Source organism: Delphinus delphis, chromosome X (assembly GCF_949987515.2).
Source record: "Delphinus delphis chromosome X, mDelDel1.2, whole genome shotgun sequence".
NCBI classification, from domain to species: Eukaryota; Metazoa; Chordata; class Mammalia; order Artiodactyla; family Delphinidae; genus Delphinus; species Delphinus delphis.
This window is the reverse complement of record NC_082704.1, coordinates 76,649,929-76,664,229: the sequence shown is the minus strand read 5'-3', so window position 1 is coordinate 76,664,229 and position 14,301 is coordinate 76,649,929. Positions and strand designations below refer to the sequence as shown.

Genomic DNA, 14,301 nt, shown 5'->3' with positions numbered 1-14,301 from the left:
ATAATAATAATAAAAAGAGGAATACTGCATTCTTGGAAGGACTGCAAAGATTAGTGCCACTATCAAGGACTTAACATGTACAGGAGTAGTGATTCCTAGTACATGCCCATTCAACTCTCCTATCTGGCCTGTGCAGAAGACAGATCTTGAAGAATGTTAGTGGATTATCATAAGCTTAAGCAGGTGGTGACTCCAATTGAAGCTCCTGTAACAGATGTGGTTTCATTGTTTGAGCAAGTTAACATAATTCTTGATACTTGGTGTGTATCTATTGATCTAATAAATGATTTTTTCCTCCAATCTTGTCCATATGGTCCTCCAGAAGTAGTTTGCTTTCAACTAGTAAGGCCAGCAATACACCTTCATTGTCCTACCTGAAACGGTATGACAACTATCCATCCCTATGTCATAATTTTGTTCACAGGGAACTTGTTCACCTTTTCCGTCCACAAAATATCACACTAATCCATTACATTGATGACATTATGCTGATTGGACCCAGTGATCAAGAAGTAGCAACTTCTCTATATTCATTAGTAAGACATTTGCATGTTAGAGGGTGAGAAATAAATACAACTAAAATTAAAGGGCCTTCTACCTCAGTGAAATTTCTAGGGGTCAAGTCAATATATTCCTTCTAACATGAATTGCTTAACATGAATTGTTGCATCTGAACCTTCTACAACCAAAAAAGAAGTCATGGGACTTCTTGGCCTCTATAATCACATGAGATAATTCTTACAATGAATGAAGGAATGAATGAATGAATCTTATTGGTTTTGTTTCTCTGGATAATGCTGACTATACACCAATACATCTGAATTCACATGGTGCATATGCACCCCTCTAACATTTTAATGATATTTATCACATTCCTTTTACGTTGTTTTGTACAGTTTTATACACACCTTATTAGTCTGAAGGCTACTTGAAAGATAAAAGACTATGTGTTATTCATCATGATATTCCAACATACCCTCTAGAAAAATGTCTTGCACATTTTGTTTCATTTTATGAATAAATGAAAGATAAAGTAACCAAGTACTAATCAAAGTAACTACAGCAGAAAGCCTGATTTCTGAGAAACACATATGTATGTAGCTTTCTTTGGGAATAATTTAGAAGATGTCTTTAAAAACGAGCCTATATTCTTTATGTTATGAATACTTAATGAAGGGTGGATGTGGAAAATAAGTGAAGGAAAGAAAACATGAATTCTTTTCATTTTCAAAAGCCCTGAATATGGTTTAAGAAGTCATGAGTAAATCCAGAAACAGAATTAATAAGTTCAGTAAAATAAAGAGCCAATTTATTGATAATTTTTTTCTATCTTTATAAAAAAGATTTTGTCCAAACAATGGACAGTATAGACCTTTTACCTCTCATTCTCATGTTTGGGCCTGTTCAGATACAGACTAAAAGAGAAAAAAGGAAGATCATTTCACACCTATATTTACTAGTTTAGCCTTTGATTCTGTGTTCTTTCCTTTTAAATTCACACTCTCAAAATCTTGCCCATCCCCACCCCACACCTTAACTCTCTAATCTCCACAGATAAATCATAATCCAGAGGTCTTTCCTTACATAGTTAATCAGCTGCAATATTAATTCTTCTTCACAATGGTCCTTAACATTCATTTCTAAAAAATTATTAGCTTACAAATGTCTATGTGAATTTCTGTTGCAACCATTCAAATAGAATCCTTTGTTCCAGTCTCTGACATTTTTACTACATCATTCAAGACTGTCTGGTGGAATTCTGGAGGTATGCAAACTTGAATACTCATTTTGACTTCATCTCTCTTCAATCTCCTTATCTGAAGAAACCGGGAATCAGAGTTAGCAAGCTGGCAGAGCCAGGGCATGGATACAGTAGAAATGGGGGGTTCTCCAGGGATGTCAAAGAGCAAAGAAGACCCATAGTCCAATGGAGCAAAGGAGACAAAGCACAAGTGAGATCTTGTTTGATGATGAATGAGGTATTTTAAATCAGATTATTTAATGAGTGAAACTGGGACAATTTCGTATTTTTGCTCAAAACGGATGATCTCCTATCTCACTGAGAATAAATTCCAAATGCTTTACAGTGGTCCACAAGATTTGTACATGGATCTGGCCCTTGACAAACTCTCTGATCTCATCTACTCCCATTCTCCTCCTTGCTCACTTCTAGTCTGGCCACACTAGACTGCTATCACAAACCTCCTGGCACATTATATCTGAAGGCATCAGCAACATGGTTTGCACCTCACTTTATTCAGGTGTTTACTCAAATGCCGTCTGTTCTGAGAGGACTTCTCTATCCATATATATATAGAATAGCATGTCCAAGACCCCATTCTGTCACTTTACTTACGCTGCTTTACCTTTTTTTCAAAGCAATCATCACAGCCTGACGTATGTATAAAGTGTGTTGGGAGGAAGAAGATGGGAATCTATCTCCACCCAGCATGATGTAAGCTGTAAGCACTATGGGAGCAAGGATTTTGTTTCTGGCTATTTTCCTCTCCTAAAACAGTGTCATGACCATTGTGTGGTCCTGCCTCTGATTTAGTGTCAGAATATGAGAGAACTCTGATATCACCAAGGAACAATAAAAGACCTTATTCTAGACTGGTGGTCCAAGGAGAAGGAGATGACTGTCTGGCTCTTCCAAATAGAAGGAATGTAAGTTTCAAGAGAATAAAGACTTTGGCAGTTTTGTTCACTGCCTGGTCAAGGTTGAGCCTCCCTCTGACTCAAAGCAACCAGGTATGATATCAATATTATCATGGAATAGTCTGAAACTTGGTTCTAGTCGAGGAGTCCAGAAAGTTAGGGGGTAAAGGCATAGTTGGTGAACACAGAATTCTACATTGATCTTTTTTTCTGTTTTCCTCCCACTGAAACATGGTTCCATATTTTGCTCACTGCTGTATACTTAACCTCTAAAACAGAGATAGAACTAGAGTGAAACTTTGCTATGTCTGAATAAAAAGTTGTGAGATATTTCCAAATCACGATGAGACAATATGAGGCCTAAAGGCCAGGGATATAAGTGTGGTGGTGGCTGTCTTCCTCCTCCCATTAGGATATATGCTCTAAAAGAGCAGGGATTTTGTTTAGATTGTTTACTGTTCTATCTCCAGATTTTAGGCCAGGGCTGAGCCTCTCTCTCTTATTGTATATTAAAAGCCCAATGTCATCACGGAATAATATAATTCTTGGTTCAGGACTTGGGGCCTAGTGAGAGAGCAAGGAACAGGAGGCATTATCATATACCTAAAATTTATATACAGTTGTATTTTTTGTTGTTCTCTAAAGACAAACTATACAGTTTGTCATATAGTACATATTCATCCCTCTAAGACTTTAATGATATTTATCACACTTTTTTTATGTTCTTATGTAACATTTTATACCCACCTTATACCTTTGTTATTGGACTGAAGATTACTTGAAAGATAAAAGACCATGTGCTAAAGAAAGATTTTGTTTTGTCCACTGCTATGTCTCAAACTCTTAAAACAGGGCCAGGGCTGCCCATATCCTCCTCGGAGGTGGACAGGTGGAGACAAAGGAGCAGCTGTTGGCTTTGGGCTATGGGAATCTTCATGCATTCACAGAGCTTGCCACAGATGTTCCAGTATCGTTTGTTGAAAACACTCTCTTTCCTTTGTTAAATTTCTTTGGCACCCTGTTAAAAATCAGTCAGCTGGGGAGACCTTCATGATGGCGGAGGAGTAAGACATGGAGATAAACTTCCTCCCCACAAATACATCAGAAATACATCTATATTTGGAACAACTACTACACAACAACAACATAATGCTGGAAGAAGACCTCAGACTTCCCAAAAGGCAAAAAACTCCCCACGTACTTGGCCGTGTGGATAACAGGGTCTTGGTGCTCTGGCCAGGTATCAGGCCTGTGCCTCTGAAGGGGGAAAGCTGGTTTCAGGACATTTGTCTAAAGGAAACGCCCAGGCTCCACATACTTTCAAATGGTGAAAGCTTTCCCAGAGATTTCCACATCAATGCTAAGACCCAACCTCATTCAACGACCAGCAAGCTACAGTGTTGGACATCTGTGCCAAACAACTAGTAAGACAGGAACCAAAGCCCACCCATTAGCAGAGAGGGGGCCTAAAATCACAATAAGGTCACAGACACCACAAAACACACCACCAGACATGATTCTGCCCACCAGAAAGACAAGATACAGCCTCATCTACCAGAAGACAGGCATCAGTGCCTTCTACCAGGAAGCCTACACAACGAACTGAACGAACCTTAGCCACTGGAGACACACAGCAAAAACAATGGGAACAATGAACCTGCAGCCTGGAGAAGGAGACCCCAATAACAGTAAGTTAAGCAAAATGAGAAGACAGAAAAACACACAGCAGATGAAGGAGCAAGGTAAAAACCCACCAGAAAAACAAATCAAAAGGAAATCAGCAGTCTACCTAACAAAGAATTAAGAGTAATGAGAGTGAAGAGCAAACAAACATTGATGAACAACAACAAAAAAATGAAATTAAAAATTCTCTAGAAGGGAACAATAGCAGAATAACTGAGGCAGAAGAACAGATAAGTGACCTGGAAGATAAAATAGTGGGAAAAACCACTGAAAAGAAGAATTAAAAAAACAGAAGAAGAGAAGAAGAAAGGGACTGAGAAAACATTTGAAGAGATTATGGTTGAAAAATTCCCTAATATGGGAAAGGAAATAGTCAATAAAGTACAGGAAGCACACAGAGTCCAATACAGGATAAATCTAAGGAGAAACACACTAAGACACATATTAATCAAACTATCAAAAATTAAATACAAAGAAAAAATATTAAGAGCAGCAATGGAAAAGTAACAAATAACATACAAGGGAATCCCAATGACGTTAACAGCTGATTTTTCACCAGAAACTCTGCAAGCCAGGAGGGAGTGGCAGGCATATTTAAAGTGATGAAATGGAAAAAACTACAACCAACATTACTCTACCAAGCAAAAATCTCATCCAGATTCAACGAAGAAATTGAAATCTTTACAGACCAGCAAAAGCGAGGAGAATTCAGCACCACCAAACCAGCTCTACAACAAATGCTAAAGGAACTTCTCTAGTCAGGAGACACAAGAGAAGGAAAAGACCTACAACAACAAACCCAAAACAATTAAGAAAATGGTAACAGGAACATACATATGGATAACTGCCTTAAATGTAAATGGATTAAATGCTCCAACCAAAAGACATAGACAGGATGAATGGATACAAAAACAAGACACATATATATGCTGTCTACATGAGACTCACTTCAGACCTAGGGACACATACAGACTGAAGGTGAAGGGATGAAAAAAGATATTCCATGCAAATGGAAATCAAAAGAAAGCTGGAGTAGCAATTCTCATATCAGACAAAATAGATTTTAAAATAAAGACTATTACAAGAGACAAAGAAGGACACTACGTAATGATCAAGGGAAAAATCCAAGAAGAATATATAACAATTTTAAATATTTATGCACCCAACACAGGAGCACCTCAAAGCATAATGCAAATGTTAACAGCCATGAAAGGAGAAATTGACAGTAATACAATCATAGTAGGGGACTCTAAACCCTCACTTTCAACAATGGACAGTTCATCCAAAATGAAAATAAATAAGGAAACACAAGCTTTAAATGATACATTAAACAAGATGGACTTAATTGATATTTATAAGACATCCTATTCAGAAAACAAAAAGTACAGTTTCTTCTCAAGTGCTAGTGGAATACAAAACAAACCTTGGTAAATTTAAGAAATTTGAAATTGTATCAAGTATCTTTTCCCACAACAATGCTTTGAGACTAGTTATCAATTACAGGAAAAAGTCTGTAAAAAATACAAACACATGGGGGCTAACAATATATTACTTAATAACCTAGAGATCACTGAACAAATCAATGAGGAAAACAAAAAATATCGAGAAACAAATGAAAATAAAATCATGATAACCCAAAACCTACGGGATGCAGCAAAAGCGGTTCTAAGAGGGAAGTTTATAGCAATACACTCCGACCTCAAGAAACAAGAAATGTCTCAAATAAACAACCTAACCTTGCACCGGTACCAATTAGAGAAACAAGAACAAAACACCTACAAAGTTAACAAAAGGAAAGAAATCATAAAGATCAGATCAGAAATAAATGAAGGAAACAATAATAAAGATCAATAAAACTAAAAGCTGGTACTTAGAGAAGAGAAACAAATTCCTAAACCATTAGCCAGACTCATCAAGAACAAAAGAGAGAAGACTCAAATTAACAGAATTAGAAATGAAAAAAGAGAAGTAACAACTAACATTCCAGAAATACAAAAGGATCATGAGAGATTAGTACAAGTAACTATATGTCAATAGAATGGACCACCTGGAAGAAATTGACAAATTCTTGGAAAAGCACAATCTTCCAAGACTGAATCAGAAAGAAATAGAAAATACAAGCAGACCAATCACAAGCACTGAAATTGAGACTGTGATTAGAAATTTTCCAACAAACAAAAGCCCAGGACCAGATGGCTTCACGGGGGAATTCTATCAAACATTGAGAGAAGAGCTAACACCTGTCCTTCTCAAACTCTTCCAAAATATAGCAGAGGGAGGAACACTCCCAAACTCATTCTATGAGGACACCATCACTCTGATACCAAAGCAAGACAAAGATGTCACAAAGAAAGAAAACTACAGGCCAATATCACTGATGAAAAGAGATGAAGAAAGCCTCAACAGAATACAGGCAAGCAGAATCCAACAGCACATTAAAAGGATCATACACCATGATCAAGTGGGGTTTATCCCAGTAATGCAAGGATTCTTCAATATATGCAAATCAATGTAAGTGATAAACCATATTAAAAAATTGAAGGAGAAAAACTTTGGCTCATCTCAATCCATGCAGAAAAAGCTGTTGACAAAATTCAAGACCCATTTATGATAAAATCCCTCCAGAAAGCAGGCATAGAGGGAACTTATCTCAATATAATAAAGGACATATATGACAAACCCACGGTCAACATTGTTTTCAATGGTGAAAAAGTGAAAACATTTCCACTAAGATCAGGAACAAGACAAGGTGGTCCATTCTTACCATTCTTATTCAACATAGTTTTGGAAGTTTTAGCCACAGCAATCAGAGAATAAAAAGAAATAAAAGGAATCCAAATCAGAAAAGAAGAAATAACACTGTCACTGTTTGCACATGACATGATTCTATACATAGAGAATCCTAAAGATGCTACCAGAAAACTACTAGAGCTAAACAATGAATTTGGTAAAGTGGCAGGATGCAACATCAATGCACAGAAATCTCTTGCATTTCTATACACTAATGATGAAAAATCTGAAACAGAAATTAAGGAAACACTCCCACTTACCATTGCAATGAAAAGAATAAAATATCTAGGAATAAACTTACCTAAGGAGACAAAAGACCTGTATGCAGAAAATTATAAGACACTGATGAAAGAAATTAAAGATGATAAAAACAGATGGAGTGGTATACCATGTTCTTGAATTGAAGAATCAACATTGTGAAAATAGTTATATTACCCAAAGCAATCTACAGATTCAATACAATCCTTATCAAACTACCAATGACATTTTTCACACAACTAGAACAAAAAAATTCACAATTTGTATGGAAACACAAAAGACTCTGAGTAGCCAAAGCATTCTTGAGAATGAAAAATGGAACTGGAAGAATCAGGCTTCCAGACTTCAGTCTATACTACAAAGCTACAGTAATTAAGACAGTATGGTACTGACACAAATACTGAAATATAGATCAATGGAACAGGATAGAAAGCCCAGAGATAAACCCATGCACATATGGTCACCTTATTTATTTTTTAATTTATTTTTTTTTTTGCGTTACGCAGGCCTCTCACTGTTGTGACCCCTCCCGTTGCAGACACGCAGGCTCAGCGGCCATGGCTCATGGGCCCAGCCACTCCGCGGCATGTGGGATCCTCCCAGGCTGGGGCACGAACCCGTGTCCCCTGCATCGGTAGGCGGACTCTCAACCACTGCGCCACCAGGGAAGCCCTGGTCACCTTATTTTTGATAAAAGCTGCAAGAATATACCATGGAGAAAAGAAAGCCTCTTTGAAAATTGATCCTGGGAAAACTGGACAGCTACATGTAAAAGAATGAACTTAGAACACTGCCTAACACCATACACAAAAATAAACTCAAGATGGATTAAATACCAAAACGTAAGGATAGACAGTATAAAACTCTTAGATGAAAGGATAGGCAGAACACACTATGACATAAATCACAGGAACATCCTTTATGACCCATCTCCAAGAAAAATGGAAATAAAAAGAAAAATAAAGAAATGAGACCTAATGAAACTTAAAAGCTTTTGCACAACAAAGGAAACCAGAGATAAGACAAAAAGACAACCCTCAGAATGGGAGAAAATAGTTGCAAATGAAGCAACTGACAAAAGATTAATCTCCAAACTTTACAAGCAGCTCATGCAGCTCCATATGAAAAAAATAAACAATCCAATCCAAAAATGGGCAGAAGACCTAAATAGACATTTCTCCAAAGAAGATATACATATTGCCAACATACACATGAAAGGATGCTCAACATCACTAATCATTAGAGAAATGCAAATCAAAACTACAATGACGTATTATCTCATGCCATTCAGAATGGCCATCACCAAAATATGTAGAAACAATAAATGCTGGAGAGGGTGTGGAGAAAGGGTACCCTCTTGCACTGTTGGTGGGAATGTAAATTGATACAGCCACTATGGGGAACTGTATGGAGGTTCCTTAAAAAACTAAAAAGAGAACTACCATAAGACCCAGCAATCCCACTACTGGGCATATACCCTGAGAAAGCCACAATTCCAAAAGAGTCATGTACTACAATGTTCATTGCAGCTCTATTTACAGTAGCCAGGACATGAAACAACCAAAGTGCCATCGACAGGTGAATGGATAAAGAAAATGTAGCACATATATACAATGGAATATTACTCAGACATAAAAAGAAACGAAATTGAGTTTCTTGTAGTGACGTGGATGGACTTAGAGTCCGTCATACAGAGTGAAGTAAGTCAGAAAGAGAAAAACAAACACTGTATGTTAACACATATACATGGAGTCTAAAAAAAAAGTTTCTGAAGAATCTAGGGACAGGACTAGAATAAAGACGAAGACGTAGAGAATGGACTTGAGGGCATGTGGAGGGGGAAAGGTAAGCTGTTACGAAGTGAGAGAATGGCTTGGATATATATATACACTACTAAATGTAAAATAGATAGCTAGTGGGAAGCAGCTGCATAGCACAGGGAAATCAGCTCCATGCTTTGTGATCACCTAGAGGGGTGTTATATGGAGGATGGGAGTGAGATGTAAGAGGGAGGTGATATGGGGTTCCATGTATACGTATAGGTGATTCACTTTGTTATACAGCAGCAACTAACCCAATATTGTAAAGCAATTATAATCCAGTAAAGATGTTAAAAAATAAATAAAAGAAGTGCCAGGTTTGGCGCTAGCCCTAATCCGAGTGTCATAAAGAGGGATAACTCCAAAATTATGGGAAAACATAAGGTCTATTTCTAGTCTTGTGGTCAGGGGTTGGTGGTAGATAAATGTCTCACTACAGCCAGGATAAAACCTTCTTGACAGCTGAAATTTTGTCTTTTTCATTCAGTTGCCAATACTGTGGTTAGGGTGAAGACTCCCTGAGTGTTAGGAGTGGCAAAAGTACCTAGAACAGCAACTTGCATTCTAAAGTCAGTGTTATTGTTTTTTTGTTGTTGTTGCAATCCATATCCCAATTTAAAAAAAAGAAGATTCCATACAATAAAAACTAAAAGAAATGTCACGATATAAAGTTAATAAAAAAATTTCATGTTGAAATTTTTTTTAAAACCACAAAATCAATACTATTTTCAACTATGTTTATATTTTCAGTAAATATATAAAGCATAGACAAGATTCGCATTAAATTCATGATAGTGTGTGCTTCTGCAGTGGATGGAGATGTTATATTTTGCAAATATGCCAAAATGTTAACATTTGTTAATTTGGGATGAAGGTAAAAACGGACGTTTTTTATATCTTTCATGCTTTCCATATTAAGTTTTAATTTTTCAAAATAAATAAAATACAAAGAGAACTTAGAACTGTTATAGATGATGATTTTATTACAATGTTTTCAGAATTGAACATACCTAAGACATACGCACGTGCAACATGGAAGGACATAAAGCATCTGAATACTACAATCAAGAAGCTTATTAATAGAAAAAGCTTTAAATTTTGTATTTCACAGAAAATATACATTCCTTTTTAATAGAAAGCTTGAATAAACCAATTACCCTTGAAGAGATAAGAAAGCTGATTAAAGATCTACCATAAAAATTGTCACCAGGATTAGGCTGTTTTTACAGCTCACTACTAGCTAATTTTTAAAGAACAAATAATTCTAATGCTATTTAAACTGTTCCAGGACACAGAAAAATGATTGAAAACACACAATTTCATTTTTTAAAGCTAGCATAATTTTAACAACAAAACTTGAAAAAAAACAATTTCATTTTGTAATGTAAATGCAATAATACTAAATAAAATACTGGTAAATAATACCCAGCAATGTATCAAATGCTTATTACACCATGATCAAGTAGGATTTATTCCAGAAAATCAAATTTGTTTCAAAACATCAAATATCTACCACTCTAATTCACCGTGTCAACAAACTAAAGGAAAAAAAATGTTATACTATTTTGTAAATAGACGCTGAAAAGACATTTGATAAAATTCAGGAGCCACTTTTAGTAATAATGCTATGTAAAACAGGAATAGAAGAAATACCCTAAACATGTTAATGGTTAATGACTATTTACCAATAACCAACAGCAAATGTCATATTAATAGGGAACACTAAAGACAATTCCACGAAAATTAAGAACCAGACAGGCATGTCTGTCATAATCATTATTCAACATTGTTTTGGAGAATCCAGATCATGTAATAACAATATTAACATTATAAGAAATAAAATGATCTCTATTTGCAGGTGAGATGACTATATATCTACAAAGTCCAAAACATTCTATTTTAAAAACCCAGTGTAATTCAGAGTATTTAGTAAGCTGAAAATAGAAGGAATAAAAAATCTCTAGTTTGTCTATATTGCCAAAAATATAAATGAGGAGGAAAAAATACCCAATTCAAAATGTGACAAAAACTGTAAAAATATATAGAGATAAATTTAATCAGATGTGATGGACCTATATAACATTACAAAAACAAAAGATTTTAATGATGTACCAAAATTCTCGAGTATTAAAGATTAATATTATTATTAAAATACCTCTCTAAACAGAAATGCAGAAATGTAATACAATTCTAAGGCATCATAATTTTTTTAAATATGGAAAGGATGCTTCCAATTTTTACGTGAAAGAATGAAAGACAAATTACATAATAGAAGAAAAGACAAAAAACAAAAACAAAAACAAAAAAACTAATGATAGGGGACTTGCTTTACCAGAGTCCAAAGTTTATGGTCAAGCCAGTACAATTAAAACAATGTGATACTGGCTCAGGAACTTGAAAATGGGTGATTTATTTAATAACTGTGATAGCATAATCAGGTATCCAATATGAACAAAATGTATATTTGGACCTCTATCTCCATATAGAAAAATAAATTCCTGATGGATCAAACAGTTAAAGCTTAAAATTAAAAAATTTTTTTAGAAAACATGTAGGTAAATATTTGTATGACTAGCGGTGGGGACATTCAGCTGAAAAAAACAAGAAACCGAAAATCTAAAAAGAAGAAAGGAATCTATCTAACTTTTTTTTAAAACCTGTAAAGTAAAAAAAGAAGATATCAGCAAAGTCAAGATTAATGATAGAATGGAGAAAATCATAACACATATGGGCTACAAGTGATTAATACACACCACATAGTAAATATAGTTAGAATTCCTACAGATTTATAAGGAAAAGATCAAAGATTCAATAGACAAATGAGCAAAGGATAAGCACTGGCAAATCACAAAAAAAGTCCAAATGGTAAAAAAAAACCTCACTGAGTTTTTCAATTAAACAAACAATACTATGTAATTTTTCACTGTTCAGATTTGCAAACATTAAAGAGTGCTGGAGAGGATGCTGGAAAATGAGCACTTTCATTTTAGATGGTAATTTTGTAATATCTCTTAAAATTAAATAAACACCTACCTAGCAGTCCCATTTCTGGGAAGCTACCCTATAGAAATAAAAGCACCAGTATGTATTGTAGCTGTGCTATGGTGGAAAAAAAAAGAGAAAACTTAAAGACCATCAATAATAGAATGGTACATAAATGGTACCATTTTGGTACATAAATATGTACTGTGTATGCAGCTTTTAGGAGAAGGGAGGAAGACAAGGAGAAATAGAGGGAGAGGGGGAATTGGTGATTTATTTAATAAATGTGATGGTACAATCAGATATCCAATGTGAATAAAATGTATAGTTGGACATCTATCTTATACCATATGGAGAGGGAGGCATGGGGGAGAGAGAGATATCTGTAGCTACTGATCAGAAGGATATGTCAAGGGAGAAAAGCAATTACAGAAAAATACTGGGGCTTGCTGTTTCTGTAGAAAGGACTACAACAAACTTTCTTTAAGAGGATTGGGAAAACATGGAAGGATATACATTATGTTCTTAACACTTGTTACCTGGGGAGAAAAAAATTGGTAAGGCAAAGAAAGAAATGGAGGAGGGTGGAGGATATAGTGTGTGTACACCATTTATTTTTCTTTATCTAGTTTTCCATTGTTCCAAATTTTACAAAAACTTTTCAAGTTTCTATTAGCACCCGATTTAAAATTTTGATTACAGAACAAGGCAATATCAAAAGTACCAAAGTATACTTCGGACAAAACTGTGGAACTAGTCAATGTAAGATTTGGAGGCACCGTAAGTAATAATAAATTCTTTAATCTCTGACTTCAAAAATGTTCTCAAAATTTCGCACGACATATTTTACATTTAACAGTTCCACAACTTTTGCAATAGCACAATGAATTTAGGGGTTTTTCACCAAACCATAGACATAAATGTGAATATCATCATCAAACTTAATGAAGTAGACAGATGGCTTGGCCACCACTTGATGGATGAAAATGCCGGTTCTCTTGGACCCATCATCTTTGGCGTGCTCCACCTGCTTGCCCACAAGGCTGTCGACAACTTCTCCAGGCTCCCGTTCTGCTGTAGGGAAATAGTAGTTGGAATCTGGAATGATGCGCAGGTCACCAGCTTTGTAGTCATCCAGCAGCGTGTACATATAAAGGACTGGATCTTTCTCGTAGGTGATGTAAAACCAAGTGTCCATCACGGGGGCTCGCGCCAGGACCATGCCCTTCCATTCATCTTTCGTACCGTGCTCACCCTCAAACACATGACCCACTGCCTTGCCAATCAGGGAATCTGCCAGGCGCGAATCAATGCGAGGAGTTGGCACTCTCTCAGGAAGGATCTCTAGCGCTAAAACTCTCTTATCTCGGTGCAGTTCTAGTCCATACACACTATCTTTGCCATCATATTTGATGATATAGAGAGTGGGCTTCACGGAAACCTGCTCAAGCACGGTGCCCTTCCACTGCTCCACAGGCTCGTTGCCTTCCTTCCAGCCGTGTTGAATGCGACAGCCCACAATGTTCCTACGGGTGAGGAAAGTGGGCTTGCGCCGCTGTTTCCTGTGGGTGTGCCTTTTCTTCATCAGGTATGCGGACACACCATCTACGCCCATCGGAGGCACTGTTGGGGGCGACATGGCTCGGGGTTTTAAGGAGACTCAGCAACGCTACCACTTACTAGATTAAGTTGACAAAAAGTCAGCACTATCCAGTATGAGATCTTTTCTCGTGATCTCCGAAAACAGAAAGATCCTGTCCTGTCCGTTCTCCTTCTCACTTCCCCAAAGGCAAGGCTCTCACCAAGCCTCGGCAGAAACGCTCTAACTCTGACCGTGGGCACTAGGACAGCGGGGGCCTCTTGACAGTATTCTTCTCTCCCGCCCGGCAGAGGTATCTGCAGCAGTGGCAGTTGCCGCAGGAGATGGCGGGCTTGCGTGTGCTGCCCGCGCCTTGCGCCCGCCCCGACTCCCAACCCTAAGTCTCCCGAATTGACCACTTAGCTGTTATCGATGGTGCTGCGGCTGTGGAACGGCGACGGAGAAGGAGAGGACGGGAAAGGGATAAGAGCGATGGCTGCAGCGCCAAAGTCACGGGCGGCGGCGGGTCTC

General features: G+C 36.9%; 1 protein-coding gene across 1 annotated transcript; it reads right to left on the bottom strand.

Annotated features, from left to right (window-relative positions):
• Nucleotides 1–13,080: 13,080 nt before the first annotated feature.
• On the bottom strand, nucleotides 13,081–13,830 carry SPIN4 (spindlin family member 4). Its single transcript, XM_060001969.1, has one exon. It carries the CDS (start codon nucleotides 13,828–13,830, stop codon nucleotides 13,081–13,083), a length of 750 nt encoding a protein of 249 aa, XP_059857952.1.
• Nucleotides 13,831–14,301: the final 471 nt, after the last annotated feature.